The sequence below is a fragment of the Biomphalaria glabrata genome, chromosome 3 (assembly GCF_947242115.1).
Source record: "Biomphalaria glabrata chromosome 3, xgBioGlab47.1, whole genome shotgun sequence".
Classification (NCBI taxonomy): domain Eukaryota; kingdom Metazoa; phylum Mollusca; class Gastropoda; family Planorbidae; genus Biomphalaria; species Biomphalaria glabrata.
In genome coordinates, this window is record NC_074713.1 from 31,215,028 (window position 1) to 31,236,491 (window position 21,464).

Genomic DNA, 21,464 nt, shown 5'->3' on the forward strand with positions numbered 1-21,464 from the left:
TATTTTAGCTTGACTATATACTGCATTGCAAGCTTTTTCATTCTTATGTCCATGGGGAGTTCTCCAGCCTCCATGTGGAAACTTGGCATTGGTGATGTACGAAACGCGCGAGACAGAGATGCAGGGTTTGGGTTTTGAGTTTTTGGCACAATTTAGGCCATGTCGTGCCCATAATCCTTCAAGGGTTACTCTCCTTTACACAGAGTCGCAGGGAAGCATTTTGTATGGGCTCCACTATTTTTAGATAAGACTTTCTTACTGCTCCATATATTACAAATCCATAGTCTAGCTTGGATCGGATTAGACTCCGATAAAGTAACAGCAAGGTATCTCTGTCAGCTCCCCAGTCCGTATGGCTGTTTAATGACTTTTGGCATTTCTTCTTAAGTTCCTTAATGTGGGGAAGAAAATTAAATTTGGAATCTAGAGTGAGGCCTAAAAATTTTGTAGTTTTCAATACAGGGATCTTCTTTTTGTGTTCAGGGTCTGGGTAGATTTCCCTTAAATTACAAAAATGCAAACTAACTGTTTTGGAGTCCAAAAATTTAAAACCATTATATTTTGTTCCCCTTGCAATCAAATCATTAAATAAGAACAATCTGGTATAAACTTTGTCACATGTAAATTATGAGTGAGTCTGGTGTGAATGTACACTTTGGTTTCTTATAATTATAATGTTTTTTGTTTGGTGTAATGCACAAATTGTGAGACAAATTTCCATACGGACAATAAAGTTATTATTATTATTATTATTGCCCAATTTAGAAGTTTGTTTAAACATAACTGTAATTTTCTTTCTAAAGTATTCATGTTTTTCCCATAAGAAAAAATGACAAAATCATCAACATACAGAGAGCACTCTATGCTAGGGGACAGAGCATTTATAATTTTAATGTTAAACAGAGTGACTGAGAGAATGCTGCCCTGGCGTACACCCATTTCCTGGTAATAAGTGTCAGAAGCGGAGTTGCCCACTCGAACCTGAATTTTCCGGTCTTTTAGGAATTCCCTTACAAAGCAGGGAAGGTGTCACTTAATACCCATAAGCTCCAGGTCACGTAGAATGCCATGTTTCCAGTTTGTATCATAGGCCTTTTCTATATCAAAGAATACTGCTACTAGATGTTCTCGTCTTAGCAGTGCATTTCTAATGAAAGCTTCCAGTCTTACCAAGTGGTCAGTTGTTGTCCGCCCCTGTTGGAATCCGCACTGGTAGTTGGAGATTACTTTATTTCTCTCAAAGTACCAGACCAGCCTACTGTTATCATCCTTTCCATGGTTTTGCACATGCAGCTTGTTAGTGCTATTGATCGATAGTTAGATGGGTCAGATCCTTCTCTTCCCGGTTTGGGTATCGGTATAACAGTGGCTTTCCTCCAGCTGTTTGGGAAAGCGCATGCTTGCCATACACAGGTATAGATTTTTAGCAAGATTGCCAATGAGGTTTCGGGTAGATGCTTGAGGAACTGATAGTGGATTTCATGTTCTCCTGGTGCTGTATCAGGTGATTTGTCCAGCGAGTTCCTCAGTTCTTCAAGCAAGAACGGTTTGTTGTAATCTTCATTTTTCACTGATTTGAAGTCAATGGGGTGTCTTTCCTCCCTGATTTTGGCTTTTTGGAACTCTGGCATATAGTGTGCAGTGGATGATTTATCTGCTATTGAGGATGCAAGGCAGTCAGTTATTTCTCTGGGGGACGTGACAGTTCGTCCTTGGTTTTTCAAATGCCCTATTGCATTTGATTCTTTCCCTTTGATTCGCATTACTGACTTCCTAACCGCTCTAGCAGAAGTTTTGGCATCCAGACTGCAGACAAAATTCAGAAGTCCGGGGACACATACGGTGAGGTCAATGTACATGAGAGATCCAGTTCCTGAGTGCAAGTAGGTCTGTGATGCATCATTAAGTATGCATAAATCATGTTGGAGGAAAATATCCTCCAGCATACGACCTCTTGTTTCTGTGTTGTTGGATCCCCACATAGTGTTATGAGCATTGAAATCCCCAAGGATTATATAGGGCAGAGGGAGCTGTTTTATTAGGTCTTCCATGTCTGTTTGGTTTAGTGGAGCGCCTGGGGGTAGATACAGGCTGCAGCAAGTGATAACCTTTTGTAGGGTTATTCTAGCTGCTATAGCCTGTAGTGTGGTTTGTAGTTCTACCCTCTCATTGGGGATGCTGTCCTACACAAGGATACAGACTCCACCTGATGCTCTCTCCGCATCCTCAACATTCTTGCTGTAAGAGCTGTAGTTTTAGAAACTGATACTGTCTTTCAGAAATGTTTCCTGTAAGCAGACAGCTACAGGAGTCTCCGAGTCCATCAGTAGCTGCATTTCCTTATAACTGACCTTGAGGCCTCTACAGTTTCACTGCACAATCCTGGAATTCATGGCTTTTTCTAAATAACCTACATGGAGCTATTAGGCTTTGGGAGGCCCCCAGAGGGGTTTCCCTTTATTCCAGTCACTTTGCTATATTTAGACTTGGGTTTGGATGGAGAGAAGGACATCCCCCTTTTTGGGGAAGTCCTCTCTGGAGAGGGGAGGTCCCTCCGATTAGAGCGGAGGCTATGTCCTCCTCCCTCACCTCAGGCATCCTCTCTAATTTGATTTTTCCCATAAGGGAGATGGTCAACCTCTAACTCAGTAGAGGTTGGGGTGTCTGGCTGGGTTCTCTGAGGAGAACCTGTGTCAGACATAATGTCCTCGGGTTCTCCCGGAGTGTTGGTTTTGACATGCTGCTCAGTCTCCATGCACTCATCAGCGAGCACAGAGAACCTGTTCTTTAGCATAACAACAAGGCTTCCTTTTCTCTTCGGATGTGTTTTTTGTGGCGTTGTTTTCTTCAGAGTTGGAGGAGGAGGAGGGGGTGGTGGGGTCAATGTGTCCGTCTGTGTGGCTATGGATTTTCCTATTTTAGCCACAGCCTGGTTGTAGGTTTTTGTCAAGCCGAATAGGGCCAATACATCCGATTTTGACTGGCTGTACATCCATTTCTTTCCTTGTACTCCTGCATGGCAATCTCCTGTTTCCACACAGGGCAGTTGTAAGAGTAGGCTGGGTGGCCAGCGTGACAGTTCGGGCATCATTTGAACTGAGCTTTGCAGCCCTTGTCTTCATGACCCTCTCCAGCACATCTGGCACACACAGTGTTCCTCTTGCAGACTGCCGCGCCGTGTCCATAACCCTGGCACTTGAAGCACCTCATAGGGTTAGTTATGTAGGGCCTCACTGGAACTGTAGGTATCCTGCCTTTATATACTCTGGCGGTGTCCTAGTTTCGAAAGTGAGGATAATAGTGGCGGTTTTGACATCCTCACCATCCCTGCGCCTGGTAATGCGCCGGGCATGGATGACTCCTTCAATTCCCTCCACTATTTCCTTCTCGGAACTATCCAGCAGGTCTTTAGAGCTGATTACACATCTGCTGGTGTTCAGACTCTTGTGTGGCATGACTTCCACATGGAGATCACAGATTCTTCTACATCGTAGAAGCCCATCAGAGTGTATCTTACTATCAACTTCTACGAGAAGTTCTGATGATTTGTGCAACTTAGATACACTCTTAGGCTCTCCCACTACTGACTTTAGTCCCTTGTAAATGAGAAAAGGACTTATCTTTGTCAGGCTTTTCCCCTCCTCTGTGCACTTGACCACCAGAAATGATGGCCAAGTAGTACAGCTTCTTGTGGCCTCCTCCTTTTTCGCCTCTATTCAACGTCTCTTGCTCAGACACAATTCTGGGGCAAGTAGTTTTTTTGTTTTTTTTTAATCCATGTACATAATTAGTAATTAGGCACCTGTGCTCCCCACCCGCCACCGATTCCAGCAAGGGGACGGGCCATTCGGATGTTCGGAATGAGCACACCAGGGCTATACAGGTGTTAAATTCAGTCAGCTGCTGCATCGGACAAGTGTCCTACGCCTCATGCATGTTAACCAATGACTTAAATTCTGCCAAGTCACTGGTTTTCCTGGCTGGCACAGGCAACCCATTCCATGCTCTAGTAGCACTAGGGAAGAAGCATTTGTACAAATTCGTCCTAGTATATGGAATGAGGAATGTGCCTTTATCTTTGTGTCTTTCTGAGTATTCTATTAGGTTTTGTTTTGGTATTTGAAGATTATGGTTCAGTGTTCTATGTATAATTGCTACTTTACTTTTGTGTCCTGGCGGCTTTCTAAATTTAGAGATTTTATTAAAGATGTTACTCTAGTCAAACATTTGTTATGAATCTCACTGCTCTATTTTGTATCTGTTCCAGTTTCTTAATATTTTCTGGAGTTGAGGGGTCCCAAACAGAGGATGCATATTCTATTATTGGCCTAACCAAGGTTAAATAACATTTTAGTTTTATGTTCTTATTTGAATTATAGAAATTTCTTTTAATAAGCTCTAATGCTTTGTTCTATATATTATGTAAGCCTCTTCAAATAATTTGACTTTTATTGGTAAATTTTAATTAGACCTAAGACTTTTCTACACCTGAGTTTATTGTTATTGGTGTTGATTTGGGACCTTTTATTATTACAGTTTGTTCTCTACCTATCAGAAAATCCTAAATCCATTGATGCAATGAACCAGCAATGCCAAAATATTTTAATTTTTAAGCAATCTATGGTGTGAACTTCGTCTAAGCCCTTTGGAAAATCAATCAATTAGTCCTATTAGTTGTGTTTTACATGATCTATATTTCCTAAAGCCAAGTTGGTATGGAGTAAGAACAATATGTGTTTTTGAATAGGGGAGCACTTCTTTCCAGTCCTTCAGTGCTCTGCCCTGATTAAGATGGTATTTGGTATTTTGGGTTTCTGGCACATTGGCACAATTTAGGCCATGTCATGCATGTAATCCCTCAATAGTCCCTGATTAAGAGATGCCTGAGCACTGATGCTAGCTCATTGCTTAGTTTTTTGAGTAATCTAGCTGGAATACTATTAGGTCCAGAAGAGTAGGCTGAAAACTTACATCAAGCAACAAAAGAAGAAAAAGAAAAATGAAAAAGAAAATCTCTGTTATGCAGGTGCCTACATGGATGTCAGGGCAATGTGTCCTGGTCTCACAGATGATCTTTGGCAGGTTGATAACACAAGGAAGATGGCAGTCATAGACGAGCTCTAAAGACATTGACATTGAAGCTCTTTAAGAAACCTCATGCAGATGACGGCATGCTATGCTAGACTGATTACACTTTCTTTTTGAAAGGAAAAACACCGGATGAGACTCGAAAGCTTTGCTATCAAGAACAGTCAACTTCCCATGATAGTCCATCTGGCTGTGGCTCAGAACGGCTACTAATAAGTATGATGACAACATCTGGAAAAGAGACATTAAATAGTGCCTATGCCCCCACACTATGTTAACTTCAGGAGGACAAAGGCATATTCTATGAAGACCTCAAGGAAGCAATCGCAAACATTCCTCTAGGAGACTTCAATGTCAGAGTTGGGTCACATCATGCTGCCTGGCCAGACTGCCTTAAGCCTTTTGAAATCAACAAGATGAATGAGGATGGGCAAAAACTGCTTGAATTGTTTGCATACCATAAGCTTTGCATTACTAATACGTATTTTAGGACAGCACTGTGTCTAATTGAGGCATCCTAGATCTGAGCACTGGCCATGGCTGGATGTAATACTGAAATGGAAAAGGGACATTGGAAACATACCGCTGACACCTAACTACCAAAGTGTGGATTATGATACTGCTCCACTTGCGGATGTGCCGGGGGGGGGGGGTTAGAGGTAATTGCCCCTCCCCTTTAAAAGAGAAATCACAGCAATTTTATACGAATTCTTTACATATGTTAATATTTACTTAAGACTAAGACTGCTTTATTGATCCTTACGGAATTTGTTGTGATTACAAGGACTCTTTTCTCATATATAGACAATACAGCATTTTTATACGAATTCTTTACATATGTTAATATTTACTTAAGACTAAGACTGCTTTATTGATCCTTACGGAATTTGTTGTGATTACAAGGACTCTTTTCTCATATAAAGACAATACATATTTTTATAATTAATTTTTTAGATTATGTTGCCCCCCCCCCCTCCATTAGCATGTTGCCCGATTGGATGGGGTGGGGTGATTGCATGCTACCCCCCCCCCCCATTCTGACCCTATGGGGGGGCGGTCCTTTATTTTTGTGCACATATCACAGTTTGTTAACAGAATTTCTGAATTCATTTCTGCATGCAGCTGCTTGTGCCTCTTGAATCTTCTGTTCGATCCAGTCCTGTTTATCCTGCCAAAATGTCTCTTTACTTAAAGATCTGCATCCCTATAGGCTTCTTCCACTAGGCTGCGATCCTGTGTTACACTTTTCTGGTACATCTGCAAGTGCCTCGAAATGGTTCTTTAGTTTCAATTGAAACTGTGCTGCAACATTGCAGTCTTTGAGCTTGTCTACATTAAATGGGCGGGATCATGTGGCTAATTTCGATTGGCGTTTCAGCCGGAGCTTACATTTGCCACTGACAAAGTAGTGGTCTGGGCTAATATCGCTCCTTTGCGGATCCAAACATCTAATAGAGATGACCTCCATCATTTGGAGATGCAAGTGTAATCTATCTTGTTAAAGGTTTCTCCATTTGGTGATCACTATTTTTTTGTGTGTATTTGTTTGTGCTTAAAATTAGTGTTTCCAATGTGATCCGAACCGAGTCCAGTGGTAGGTGTCAGACTCTTTTAAAAGTTGGGCCAGCATTGGTACGTAACTGTTGGGTTAGGTCCAACACTGTCATCGGCGGTTGGTTGCCCTCGCCGCATGTAAAATTTTCTTTAAGTTTCAAGTTTGCTGTTTCTGTGGCAATTGAGGTTTTACAGGGTGTGGTCACTAGCCCCATGCCAAACTCTCCTCCTTTCTCACCCGGGCTTGGGACCTGCACATGGCACAAGCAGCTGCATGCAGAAATAACACAAAGAATCTCCATCGTATTGTCCAAGATCTCACAGGAGCAAAGAGTGGACATGGAGCACCAATAAAAGACAAACGAGGCAAAACTTTGCCAACGAAAGAAGAACAAGATGGATAGAGCACTTTAAAAAGACCCTTAACCAACCGTCTCAAGACTTGAATTACAATTCAAGGATCCCTCTCCGGATAATGAACTCAGGGTCAAGACAGACCCAATAACAACAGAGGAGGTTACCATGGCCATTGCAGTCCTAAAGAAAAACAAAGTCACCAGGGCTAGGCATGGTGTCAGCAAAAATGCTAAAATATGGGTATCAGTGCATTGTTAACACTAATCTCTTCAATCTCTGTTGGCGAACTTCTTAAGTCCCTGAGGACTGGCAAAAAGGAGTGATTGTAAAGCGTCTTAAAAAGGGCAACTTGGCAGATTGCAACAATTAGGGCATTACCCTCCTCTGTCCCAGAAAAAAATTTCTGCACTGTTCTGCTGAGAAGCGCTTCAACATTCTGTAGAGAAGAGGCTAAGAGAAGAGTAAGCTTCGTTCTACAAAATATCATAGAAAAGCCTCGAGTACCAACAATGGCTAATGATCAGTTTCATAGACTTTAAGCATTACTTTAAGAATATGGCATCCCAGATAAATTCGTCCAAATTCTACGACACCTATACAGTCTATCTAGTTGCTGCATTAAAACAGAAGAAACAACAGAGTTCTTAGCATTGAGACAGGTGTGCGACAGGGATGCATCTTATCTCCCTTCCTCTTCCTCCTATCCATCGCCTGCATAATGAGGAGAGCAATGAATCAGATTGCCTTCAGTATTCCATAAAAAAAGAAAAGTTCCCCTTTCAGACATTGTGGTCTATAGGTCATCTTTGTCTGTTGCTTACGGTTAACAAGGGTGTCATGTGGCCAGCACAACGACCAACCGCCTTACTTTTCCCCAACTAATGTCAGGTACCCATTAGAGCTGGGTGGACTCAGAGGCACCTAAAGATCTGGAAATTAAAAATCCCAGTCTTCACTAGGATTTGAACCCCAGACCGCTTTACCACTCAGCCACTGCACCTCCATTAGGTATTCTGTGGTGCGAACAAAACCAAATGACGGACTTGGACTTCGTTGATGACATTGCACTACTTGGGGCTACAAATAAATGCATACAAGAAATGATGGAGAGCCTTGATAAAGAGGCACCAAAAATTGGCCTTAGAAAAAACTTGGATAAGACTAAAATTTTGCGAGTGGTAACTAAGGCAAAAGGCTCCACCATCAGACTTGGCGAGTCAAAGTTTGAGCAGGTTTGAGCAGTTGGACAAGTTCACATACCTTGGCAGCATCATAACAAATGCTGGGTGATGCCTACCATGATGTAGCATGCCGAATAGGAAAGACAGGGAGTATTCTCCCAAGGCTGTGGCCTATTAGGACAAGCCAAGCAATTGGACTTGAGACAAAAATACACCTTCTTAACACAATCATCATCCCAACAGCAACATATGCATGTCAGAAATGGAAGTCAGCTGCCAATTTAAAAAAAAAATCTAAAATGAGGCTGAACAAAAATGGCTAAGACGGAATTTAGGAGTCCGTTATACCAATTGGGTCTCAAACAAGGAAATCCTATGGCCAACTGGGAGTCGACCACTTAGTGAGGTTGTAACAGAGCGTAGCATGAGGTTTGTATGAGGGAAGAGGATTCCGACATTGCCAGTGACAGATCTTTGCGGAAACAGCAGTAACAGAATTAGCTACATATCTATGATATAATTTACTTATTGATATTTTAACCAATCTTTATGTTGTGGTATGTTGGCTGATTTGTTGGGGTGGGGTTGCAAAAACTGGTAAATGCTTTGGCAGCTGCTTGTCAGGAGTTTAGTCTTACAATAAACCAAGACTAAATCATGGCACAAGACATCACTGAAATACCAGTGACATGTATTGGAAATCATACTCTTATGCACAGTATCTATGCTCTTTTGACACTGAGAAGACAATGTTGGCTCCCGCATGTCAGATGGAAGAAATCCTAAATACATCCTCTAAGCAGAACTTGCAGAGGGAGACAAAGGGCAACCCAAGACTAGCCTACAGAGATGTCATGAGAACTACAGGCATCAATGAAAGTATGAAATGAAAATAGCACAATAGCTAGGCATGGAGACAGACTGTGCATGCTGGTGCAACACAGGGAACAAAAGAAACAAAGCTAGCCCAAAATCAGAGGAAGTTTGAGCATGTACTTAACTATTTTCAATATCAAAAACATGTAAAACATCAACGTCTATGATAACCATAACAATATTATTTATTTTTGTAAAAGTTGATTTGATTTCCTTTTACTGAAAACTGTCCTAGAAAAATCAATTGTTAGTCTCCATAAAGTGCATTTTACTTAAAATGAAAACAACAAAATATTCAAATTTGCAGTAAAAAAAAAGTTTTTATACTTCTAATATATCTATTTCATATTTAGCTATGAAATTGTGTTAAAATTAAAATATAGCACACACAAAAATTACCAATAATTGTTCCTTTTGTGAGTAGCCCTTGCCAGATTTACCAAAAGATGCTTGACCAATAAATGGCATGACTCTAATTAAGGGATGGTGCTGTTGAAGAATAGATGTTATTTCCTGAACACTGTCACGATACTGGCTAAAAATCATTACTCTTGTCTGAAGTGATTCTTAAAAAAAATAAAAAATTAAAAAGTTAACACAAGGAAAATTATCCATTTACTTCGCTGAAAGTTTTTTTAAGTACAGGTACCAGTAATCAATAGATTAAAACATGTTTTACATATTGTTAGATTAGTTTCACTAAATTACAATTGAGACATTTAACACTTGAGTAGTGAAACACAAACAGTTAAATCTAAGTTGATATAAATACAGAAATTATATTATACTGAGAAGACTCTCGAAACCCAGGCTCTCTGCAAAGTGCACCACATGACACTACCAACTCAACTTGACAAATCAGGGCTCTAAAATACCATAACACTTAAATGTCCAATAAATCACAGCAAATACTGTACAATTGGCAACAAGAGACAATGACTGTAAAAATGCTTCACTGTTGATCTTAATACTGTATCAACTCTGTACCGCTGTATCAAATACAACTGACCTCTGCCTCATCCCAGACTTTAACTGGGTTCAACTGTTCCACAATTGATTTCGCACTGGACTCGCTGTACCAGACTTGATCGTGAATTGTGACTTCGTCTCCTATTTGGTGAAGCAATTTGACTCTAACTTTAAACAAAAACATCTTCACTGTGACACCTTCGCTATGTTTCTAGAAACCGATGGAGCATCTTTTCTGAGTGATCACATGACCGTATCCAAAGTAAATAGAAATTAAAAGTTCACACACTTAATAGTGCTATTATGTCATTTTCCATTATTTAAAATGTGTAATTCAACTTTATAAAAGGATTAGGGATGAAAAAACAAAGTAAAGATTGATTATGAAAAACTGACTGCTGTAGTTTCAAAAGTGTAAAATGTTTAATTGTTCCGAATAAGTGATAAGTATAATGATTGATTGTCAAAATTTCACATATATGAAAAAGCTCCCAACACAAACACCAAACGTTCTAGATCTGGTGTAGGTAGACAAAGATATTATAATGTTATTAAAAATAAAAATGTTTATAAATTAAAATCCCACATTCTGATGTAAACTTCACAAGTATTACTTGAAGGCAAATTTCTTCAATACACATAACATTATTTTGAGTGTATCTCTATTGAGGCTCTCTGTCATTCAGTTTGGTTAACGCCATGGGATACCAAATACCAAATGCAGATTGATTCATGCAGTTTGTTTGTTTTTTGCATGACATCGTTGATGGCTAGAAGAAAGAGATCATCATTGGCCTCCTTCAGTCATAGAACGACCATGGTTCATCTCAGAGCACACTTCCTCATGTGGCTGTGGAGCCCTATTTTGGAGAGACACTCCCGTCCACAGATAGCGCAGGTTAAGGTGGCTTTTGCTTCGGTGGTAGAGGAGCTGGCTGTTTTTCGGATTGTATGTTTTTCTTCCTGAGCTGAGACCCATGTACTTTCACTGTCCATAGCTTTCTTGGTCACTGTCTCTCTCCATCTGTTGCGGTCTAGAGCTATGTCTTCCCAATTATCAGGATTGATGTTCACTGATTTGAGATCACGTTTTATTACATATATGTAATTTTTCTTGTGCCAGTCGCGAGTTGACCACAGAGGATTACTTTTGGGATGCGCTTGTCCTCCATCCGGCGAACATGTCCAAGCCAGCGCAAACGGCGTTGTCTGAGGGCTGTAATGATGCTGGGAATACCTGATCGCGCAAGGATCTCAGTATTGCACACTTTTTCTTTCCATGTGACATTCAAGATCCTACGGAGACATCTCAGATGGAATGAGTTCAGTTTTCTCTCTTGCTTTGCGTAGGTGGTCCATGATTCACTGCCATACAGCAGTGTACTCATAACGCATGCCTTGTAGACTTCAATTTTGGTCAGCGTAGTTAGCTTATGGTTTTCCCAAACTCTTGGACTGAGTCTAGCGAAGGTCAAGGCAGCCTTCCCTATGCGTTTTTTTTTTATCTCCTCTTCTAGAGACAGGTCAACTTTAATTGTGGATCCCAGATAGCAGAATTCGTTTACGGCGTCCAGCTTGTTATCGTCTATGAGGATGGAGGGTGGTGCTGTAGCAGGTGGTGCCATAACATTAGTTTTCTTCGTGCTAATAGTCAAGCTATATTCTTTACAGGCCTGAGAGAAAAGGGACATTAGTGACTGAAGTTTCTCTTGCGTGTGTGCCATTACCGCTGCGTCATCCGCGAATAGCATATCTCTTGCAAGGGTGGCTGATTTTAGTTTTGGCCCTCAGTCTGGCAATATTTAGGAGTTTGACATCAAATCTGGAATGGCTTCGGTGGATTTGTCAAACGCGTTGTGGATTAGCAGTGAAAATAGTATTCTAAAGAGGGTTGGGGCCAGGACACATCCTTGTTTAACTCATGCTGAGATACACATCTCAAAATCATCTCATTGTTGAAGAACTACGTTATTCCATTGTCTGTTCTAACTCTACAGCTTAATTTGATGTAGAGATGTCACAGAATTTGACTAATTGTTGCAAGATGCCATCTTATGTTGCTTATTTCTACAGTGATATGTGATGACACTATCAAATGCTTTTTTTTAAATCTACAAAACTTATCATTAGGCTTTGTTGGTATTTCAGGATTTGTTCGATGATGGTTCACAGGATGAAAATCTGGTCATTTCGGAAGTCTTCCTGCTCTTCTCTGGGCCTTTTCTATAAAGCCTGTTGTAGTTACCATAGGAGAACTGTACTGAACACTTTACCCAAAACTGAGAAACGGTGGATGCTTTGCCTATCTAATTATCGCAGTCTGCCCTTTTTGAGGAGTTTTATTTAGTGATGGGAATGAAACCCAACTTTTAAAGTTCATGTTTGGTTCAGTTTGATAATGAGTCTAGTTCAGTTCGGTTGAGTCAGGTCTAAAGTTTGAGTTTAGTTCAATGTTATGAACTTAGATAATGGCAAGTCTAGGTACATGTTATAAAGTTCAATTCAATTTATTAGATAAAATAGAGACTACCAACCTAATTCAGTTAAGGCCCATTTTAATTTTTGATACTCATGTCGCCATTTAACAGAAAAAAAAATTAAATAAAGAATAATGCACTTTTATTAGAAACCTGTGGATATAATACTTACAATAACTCATGGGATGTAGGAAGTTTATCAGAAGCCAACTTCTGAAAGCACTAAATTACGAATTATCGATTACGACACCTGCTAAATGAAGAGTTGCTATTTTATTTAAAAGGCTTTTATGTCAAATATTACATGTGAAATCAACATGTTTTACTTGTAGTTTGTTGCTGAGTTCATTTAGATACGATGTTATGTCACTTTAAAAAGCCAAATACCAGAACCATGAAGGGTTCTTTAGGCACTTGCTTTCATTTCTCCGTCATAAAAATTTCGGCTTATGCCTCATATCAAAAAAAGGTTATAGAACCTTTCTTCTGCTTAACCAGCATACTTCACTGTACTTCACATTGTCTTTATATTCAGATTCTATTTCTATCAAAAAATTCTTAAACGTTTTGTGGTTGAATGCATGAAATGTTAAAACTTTACACATCATCATTCTAATTCAACCCCTTGCCACAGAGATTCCATTTGACTTTTCAAATTCCTCTTGCAGCCAGTCCGCTATGAAATCCAGACCTACTTTTGGTGGTATCAGTAATCACTCCCACTAATTTCTCACAATGAAAAGAAACATCCTCCATGATTTCGGAAAGTTCTTTGAACAGGTCTCTGTCAGTGGTGATTCCATGCTAGCTCCTCATAGCAGCTATCTCTTCTGCGATTTTAAAATTGGTTTTCTTAGCATGAATAAGTAGCAAGAGTTGAGTGGTATTTGATATGTCAGCGGAAATAGAAAACATTTCCAACTCCGCTTAAATTCTAATCGTCATACAAAAAAGAGTAGCAGCTTCAACTGCGTTCTTATTTTTATGACACATTTCTTCGATCTCCGATGGCAACCCCCAATTTTCGCATTTGCCATCCAAAAAAAGGGATCATTTCACTACTTAAAATGTGAGCAACTCTGTATGCCCTTATCGCTAACTCATTTTCGTGTCCCTTCTTAGTAAATGTTCTTGTCAATCTTCTAATATCTTGCAGTCTTTTCTTCGCAGGTCAAACTAAGAATGCCACCATCTTTCTGTTTCATAATGCTGTTTAATGTTACACTGTATAGAAACAGTCATAAACAGCTCCATACATTGGCTCCAAAAAAAAAAAAAGGTAGAGATCTGTCCACTTTTTCTGGTAAATTCTACATTCAGAAGCTACTTTTTGTTTCTTTCATTAAGGCACAAATGGTAAATGGTACTCCACCCTAACCCTAATCCACGTTTATACCCAAAGAAGACAACCCAAAATGTCCACCCAAGCTACTAAATTATCTGCTATGACCAAAATATGATGGGTACTGTGCAGTTCAACCATGCCTGCTCTGAAAGTTTCAGTATAAACAGCCGAGTTAAACAAGTATGTGTCCTGGCCCCAAGCCTCTTTGGAATACTATTTTCACTGCTAGTCCACCACACGTTTGACAAATCCACCGAAGGCATCTATCTCTATTCCAGATTTGATGGCAAATTTCTAAATATTGCCAGACTGAGTACCAAAACTAAAATAAGAACCACCCTCATAAGAGATATGCTATTTGCAGATGATGCAGCGGTAGTGGCACACTCACAAGAGGAGCTGCAGTCACTAATGTCCTCCTTCTCTCAGGCCTGTAAAGAGTATGGCCTAACAATTAACAATAAGAAAACAAATGTTATGGGACAACCTGCTACAGCACCACCCTCAATCCTCATAGACGATAACAAGATGGATGCCGTAAACGAATTCTGCTATCTTGGATCTACAATTCAAAAAGACCTGTTTTTAGAAGAGGAGATAAAAAAAACATTGGGAAGGCTGCATCGACTTTCAATAGTCTCAGGTCAAGAGTTTGGGAAAACCAGAAGCTCACTACAGCGACCAAAATGGAGGTCTACAAGCCATTCGTTCTGAGTACGCTACTGTAAGGCAGTGAGTCATGGACCACCTACACAAAGCAAAAGAGAAAACTAAACTCATTCCATTTGCACTGTCTCCGAAGGATCTTGAAAATCACATGAAAAGAAAAAGTGTGCAATACTGAGATCCTTTTGCGAACAGGTATTCCCAGCATCTTTACAGTCCTCAGACTAGGCGCCTATGCTGGCATGGACATGTTAGCCGGATGGAGGACAATCGCATCCCAAAATTCATTCTTTGGGGGCAACTCGCGTCTGGCTCAAGAAAAACTGGTCATCCACACCTCCCTTACGTGGATGTAATAAAGCAGGACCTAAAAACAGTGAACATTGATAGGAACCATTGGTATACCGCACTAGATGGAGAGAGAGAAAGTGACCTAGAAAGCTATGGACAGCGAAAAAACATGGCCTTCAGCCCTGGAAGAAAAGCGTGCCATGCAAAAAAAAAGGCAGTACCTCTACCATCAAAGCGAAAGCCACCTTAATCTGCGATAGTTGTGGATGGGAGTGTCTCTCTAAAAAAGGAATCCACAGTTACATGAAAAAGTGTTCAAGATGAACCATAGTCGTTCTACGACTGAAGGAGGCCAATAAGGAAATGGTAATCCACCCTTCAAGTTTATACCAAAAGAAGACAACCCAAAATGATGCAGAAAAGATGCACACACAAGATGTAAAAGATATGGCCTGCTTAAGACAGCAGGAGACTTTTCCAAGAACTAAATATCTTCATGTCAAATCATCTTGCCAAAAAACTAAGTTGTTTTTTCTTACAAGAATATTGCCAAATCTTGATTCAGTTTGGTTAAGGTAAGGACAGTACATTAGTTCGGTTCGGTCATAAGTGTGGTTCAAATTTGTTTCGTTCCCATCTCAAGTTGAACGATGTCGAACAAGACCTTTAATACGTAATGAAGGGAACCGTTGAATGTCGCTAAGTTAAATATCTACTCCAGAAAGTAAAGCCGATCTCTCTCTAAGGCTGCCAAGAGTAGTCTGTGTTTAGTTTGTTACATTTTAAATTCTAGTCTTGTTTTTAATAGTCAGGCCACAATAGCGAAGCGAAACTTTACCCTTTTGATGATACAAATAACTTTACACACCTAACCCCTAATCATAACCTAATATAACACTCTCATGCAGTTGCTTCAGAATAGCACTGACTCTTACTTTTTTTGAAATTATTAAAGTGTTCTAGAACTATTTCTTCCAGACACTGCATTTTTGGATGTCCAACTTGACATTTAACATCAGAAGGAAGATTACTGTGAAAACAAAATGTAAAACACTCATTAAAGTGAACATAAAATATTTTTTATTAAACGTTTTACCCATATTATTAAATTAACTAAAGCTGAATTATTTATCAACTTGATAAGTGAATACTAAGTGGCGGATTTGAAAGTTAAAATTTTTTATTTTTTTTACAAAGAGTTTTCATGAAAGATGCCTTTCCAAAACAATCTCGATTCTTAAGGACAACCTGCACCCATTAAACCACTGTTACATAAGATCTGAACAAAGTGGTTGTCTCCTTCCATTAGGACTAAAACAGAAAGATTTAAAAACTCCTTTATCCCACTTTCGGTTAGAGTATTACAAGATCAGCTGTCGTCATCGAGAAGTACATAGAAGTCAAATTTATAAAGCGCTGGTTGTGAATGTGTATGAATGTTGTTCAAATTTTTCATCTATTCTGTTATTGTACAGTACTTACGCTGATGTTGTCAATTGTAGACTTAATTGGATCAATAAAATTATCTTATCTTATCATAACATATTATGAGGTTCGGCAAGGTTGTCATTGCCGGAAGTGATAATGGATGTAAGCACTCCACTACCTATAAAATGTTTCCTAATGGCATGCGTCTCAAATAGCCTCTGACAACCAGTCCAACTCCTGGCCTTCACGTGTGGCTCAGATATTGAATCCGGCGGAACTGTTCTCACTAACAGGAGAAGGGGCAAAGGCGAGTAACTGGCGCCTAAACCAGTAAGTTTCGGGCAGGAGGGGCTCGTTAGCCATGGCTGGCTTCCCATCACGGAGAAGGAAAACTCTGAATTCAAACCTCTGTTGCCTTGCAGCTATACCCAATCATGGGAAAGGCTTCGGGAGTCAACCCTGAGGAAAAATCAGGAGCTGGCGACCCTAAGGCAGTTTGCACCACCCAGTGCTACTTTCTGGCAGAACCTGCGACGCCGCTGACTCCAAACTGTATCGGCACTGCCGTTCCTTTGGATACATCAGCTGCGTGGAGTGGGGGGAACTTATGTGTTGTCGACATCGTTCCGACCAGACCTAATGCCCAGGCATTCATCTCATTTTCATGAGATAATCCATAGTCGCTTCGCGACTGAAGGATGCCATAGATATGAATATTATTAGGAGTTGATATGTCAAATATGGTATTCTTCAGACAGCTACTGCAACTAAGTTGGTGATAAATGTTTTGTGAAGCATTTTTGGGGGGATAAGAACCACAAAGCTGAGAGAGAGAGAGAGAGCAACCTTATTCCATATTGAAAGGGTTGGGGGTGTTAAAAGCGGTCCGTAACAGATAGTAAAATTTAACCTTTTTTTTAAGTGGCAGGGTGAGATAGGCCCTATGTGATATAGAATTCACAGGCGATAAGTCTGTTTGGGATGGAACCCTTCCCCTCTTTTTGTGCCATTTCAATAAAACTGACGGATTTCAACAATTCCTTTTTGTCCAGTGAAATCTAGTGTATGTATGTTACGTTTAATTGAAATGGCTCAATATAAATGCGATCCCACCTGCTCATTTTGGGGCCTGCGAATTTTAGAAGTATGTTTCTCCTGACCCCACACCTTTAAAAAAAATATGAATGTTTCAGTTATGATGCCCCCCTCCCCTTTTACCAAACTAGTATCACTTATTTTCCCCCACTCTATGCCTTACAAACCTGCATATTTTGCCACATCCAGGGCAAGCATAACCATTGTCCGCAGGTGGTCGATTTAGATTTTCTTTTCGTCGTCTGTGTTTGTCCTCGGCAGCGGATTTTCTTTTGGTCTCAAATGTGTATCCCGCGGCCTTCGTGAGTGACCTCCAGTTGTCTCGTTCCGACGCCGCATGCAGCTAGGTGCTCTCTTTTATGTCAGCCAAGGAAAGTTGACGCCTTTGAAGCGTTTCTGTGGGGCGCCTCTGTTACGTCGACCACCTTTTAGCTCACCAAAAAAGACTGCCTTTGGCATACGTTCGTCTCCCATATGCAGGTCACAGCTGGGGTTGCGCAGCCACGGGAAATACTGTATTCCTCACTAATCTTCAAACTCGAAGACAAGCCTTATTATTGTTATGCCTTACAAAATAGTCCTACATACCATGATTTTATTTCTCATGGGTCAACATATTTTTTCTTTGCACTTTAGCACACACATTTACAATATATATATATTGATATTTAATATAATAATATATATAAAAATTGGTTTCATACGGTTGTCGATGCCAGAAGTGGTAATGGATATAAGCACTACACTACCTTTAAAATGCTTCCTTAAACCATGCGGCAATGACAACCAAGTCAACTCCTAACCTTCAAGTGTGGTTCAGATATTGAGTCCATGGCTTGCTAACCCGAATTCAAACCTCCTCTGCCTTGCTACCCAATCATGGGAAACGTTTTGGAAGTCGACTATGAGGAAAAATCAGGAGCCGGAGAACCTTGGGCAGTCTGATGCACTCAGTGCTACTTACACCCTGGAAGAGCCTGCGACTTCACTGACCCCAAACTGTATCGGCACTTGCCATTCCTTCAGATACATCAGCTGCATGGAAATAGGGAACTGCTGTGTGGTAGAGATTGTTCCGTCCATAGCTAATGCCTAGGCATTCATCTCATTTCCATAATCGCTTGGCGACTGAAGGAGGCTATAACAATATATGTAATGATTGTTCATTACAGCAAGTCATTTTTTCCAACATTCTTTTGTACCTTATGATAGGTTCTTTCTGGAGTAATGACAGTAGATAGCCAGTCACTTCTTTGCTAGGTTTGTTTCTTTTGTACACCATAATAGTTTGTGTGATGTTTCTAAGGATGCTCTATGTTGGCATCATTGCTTCTTTTTGTTTTGCTTGGGTAGCAGATTCTTGGTTGGAGCTTTCTGTTTGTTGTTTTTTTCCCAGTATTAGGTAAGTTAGTTTATTATAATTTCTTTATTATTTTATAACTCTAAAAGTCGTTTATATTATAATCAAGTGAATGGCGGTCACAAGGAATGCATATTTTCTTCTTCAGGGACGCGTTTTGAGACTGCTGGACTCAAGCCTGATCTGTAGTTGCATGGACCCTACTTGGCTATTATCCATGGCATTGGGTTGTAGACATCGCGAGCCCAGATCCGACTGTTTAAACTGTGACTAAGGTGTGCTTGCCTGCTAACTAGATCTTTGTTGCATAATTTCACCTAACTTAGGCGCTCTGATCTAGTATTTATTGTTATAATCAACATTTATGTTATATTTTATCATCGAATCATCAAACCTTTGTTATTTAAAATCTCGTTAACTAGTATACATTAACATATTGCCATTACATGTTCTGTTATAATACTTAATATAAATAAATTATGTTTTTTTATAGCGCTACTTTCATGCTTATAGCATGCTCAGAGCGCTTTGGTCCACTCTCAGTTGTGGACCAGAGGGGGTGGGGTGGGGAGGGGGTATATAGAAGGTTTTTCCGTGCTGCCTTCAGGCGCTCAGTAAACACAACTCTGCCAGAGTCGGGTGTCGAACCTCAAGCCCCCTTCATAGGCAGCCAAGCCAAGTGCACTTAGGCTCTCGACCACACTTCCACAATATATTAACTGATAGACTGTCAGTGGTGCCCAGGCAGACGAGCCATGGCTAAAATTACAACTCTGAGAGATACCTTACCTACTAGCCAGTCAGAGGGTCTGAGGGAGCACTCTGATTTCCCCTAGCATGGTCCGGGGCTGAGCCCAGGTGTTAAACATTTCCGGCATTCAGAATTTATAAAATTCATTTTCTGAGGTGTCTACAGTACAATATCCTGCTATAACAAAATAGCAGGACAAATAGCAAATGTTAATAACAGCATTTGATATTTGATCGGCACAATTTAGGAAATGTCGTGCCCGTATCCTTTAAGGATCACACTCCCTTTATATAACAAGGGCTAAATTCTATACAGTTAAATCTTTAAAAACAAGGTCTATTCACAGTTAAAATAGTAAAGGTAGTAAAAATTTAATAATTTGGTAAAAATCTAATGTAAAATAGTACATGTTCACAAATTCATAAATCAGATCTTCGTAGAGAACCCCACTTCCCGGATAAACCCCAGTACCTTCCCAGGGTCGACATTGTCGAATAGTGTTAAGGTCTGTGTTCTAAAAAATTTCTCCCTGACATCCTGGTATCTGGGTCAATCAATGAGGATATGTTCCACGGTGGGGCGAGAGTCACAGTACTCACAAAGTGGGGGCTCCTCTCTCTTCAGCACAAAATAGTGCGTGATGTAGGTGTGGCCAATCCTAAATCTGGACATGGTCGTGCTACCATGTGGGCCGCCACCTAACAATTGCCACAATCTGCCTGAGTTTATTGCGAGTCTCAGCCTCCTATCGGTCCTGCCACTCTCGATAGGTAGCAGAGGCAATACTTTGTCTCAGGTCCGAGCAGGGAATTAGAGTTCCTGACACCGCATAATTTAGGGCTCTCTTTGCTTCTCTGTCTGCGGCTTCGTTTCCCTCAATGCCCAGATGAAGATGACATCCCTATGGTCCAACAGCTTCAGGCTCTTAGGTACCAATGTCAGTCTTCATCCGACACAAAGCGTGCAATGCAGATTTGGAGTTGGAGCAGATTATAAATTTTCTCCTTTCTGATGCTTTGACGGCCATTAATGCAAGCGATATTGCATGTAATTCAGCCGTAAAGATGGAGCATCCATCGGGGAGTCTACGAGAGATTGTTTTGTTCCGATAGGAGCAGGCACACGCGACCTTTCCATCCATTAGGTCTGTAATTTCTTTTTTGAAATAAAGGAGGGATACATTTAATTTGGGTTTGTTCATTAGCCAAGGTGGATTCTGTGGAGTTTCTATTTTAGAGATATGGTCAATGGGTGGGGTTAAATTTTTAATAGGGTTTTCTCATTCACTGGCTCAACGGCTGTATGACGTTAGGCCTTCGATTGTATAGTTCTACCTCTGTAGTGTTAAATATGGAGTCGAAAGCAGGGTTCGTGGGGTTGGATTTTGGCTTGACTATATACTGCATTGCAAGCTTTTTCATTCTTATGTCCATGGGGAGTTCTCCAGCCTCCACATGGAGACTTGGGATAGGTGATGTACGAAACGCTCCGAGACAGATACGCAGGGCAGCATTTTGTATTGGTTCCAGTATTTTCAGAGAAGACTTCGTTGCTGCTCAATATGTTATGGATCTGTAGTCTAATTTGGATCGGATCAGACTCCGATATAGCAGCAGCAAGATATCTCTGTCAGCTCCTCCGGCCGTATGGCTGAGTACTCTAAGTATGTTTAATGACTTTTGGCATTTCTTCTTAAGTTCCTTAATGTGTTGAGCTCCCTTAAATTACAAAAATGCATACTAACTGTTATGGAGTCCAAAAATTAAAAACCATTATCGTTTGCCCAATTTTGAATTTTATTTAAACATAACTGTAATTTTCTTTCTAAAGTATTCATGTTTTTCCCATGTGTAAAAATGACAAAGTCATCAACATACAGAGAGCACTCTATGCCAAGGGAAAGAGCCTTTATAATACTGTTTATTTTTATGTTGAACAGGGTTACTGAGAGAATGCTGCCGTGGGGTAAACCCATTTCCTGGTCATAAGTGTCAGAAGAGGAGTTCCCTACTCGAACCTGAAAATT

The 21,464-nt window shown here is 40.3% G+C and overlaps 1 protein-coding gene across 12 annotated transcripts in view; it reads right to left on the bottom strand.

Annotated features, from left to right (window-relative positions):
* The window catches only part of LOC106073783 (Fanconi anemia group M protein homolog), a 143,031-nt gene that overhangs the window by 57,637 nt on the left and 63,930 nt on the right, over positions 1–21,464 (bottom strand). For all 12 annotated transcript variants that reach the window (XM_056024523.1, XM_056024520.1, XM_056024522.1 and 9 more), the window contains 2 exons: positions 15,740–15,834; positions 9,456–9,622 (listed from right to left, as the gene is read on the bottom strand). In XM_056024523.1, the coding sequence (XP_055880498.1) occupies positions 9,456–9,622; positions 15,740–15,834 (262 nt within the window). The remainder of the gene's footprint in view (positions 1–9,455; positions 9,623–15,739; positions 15,835–21,464) is intronic.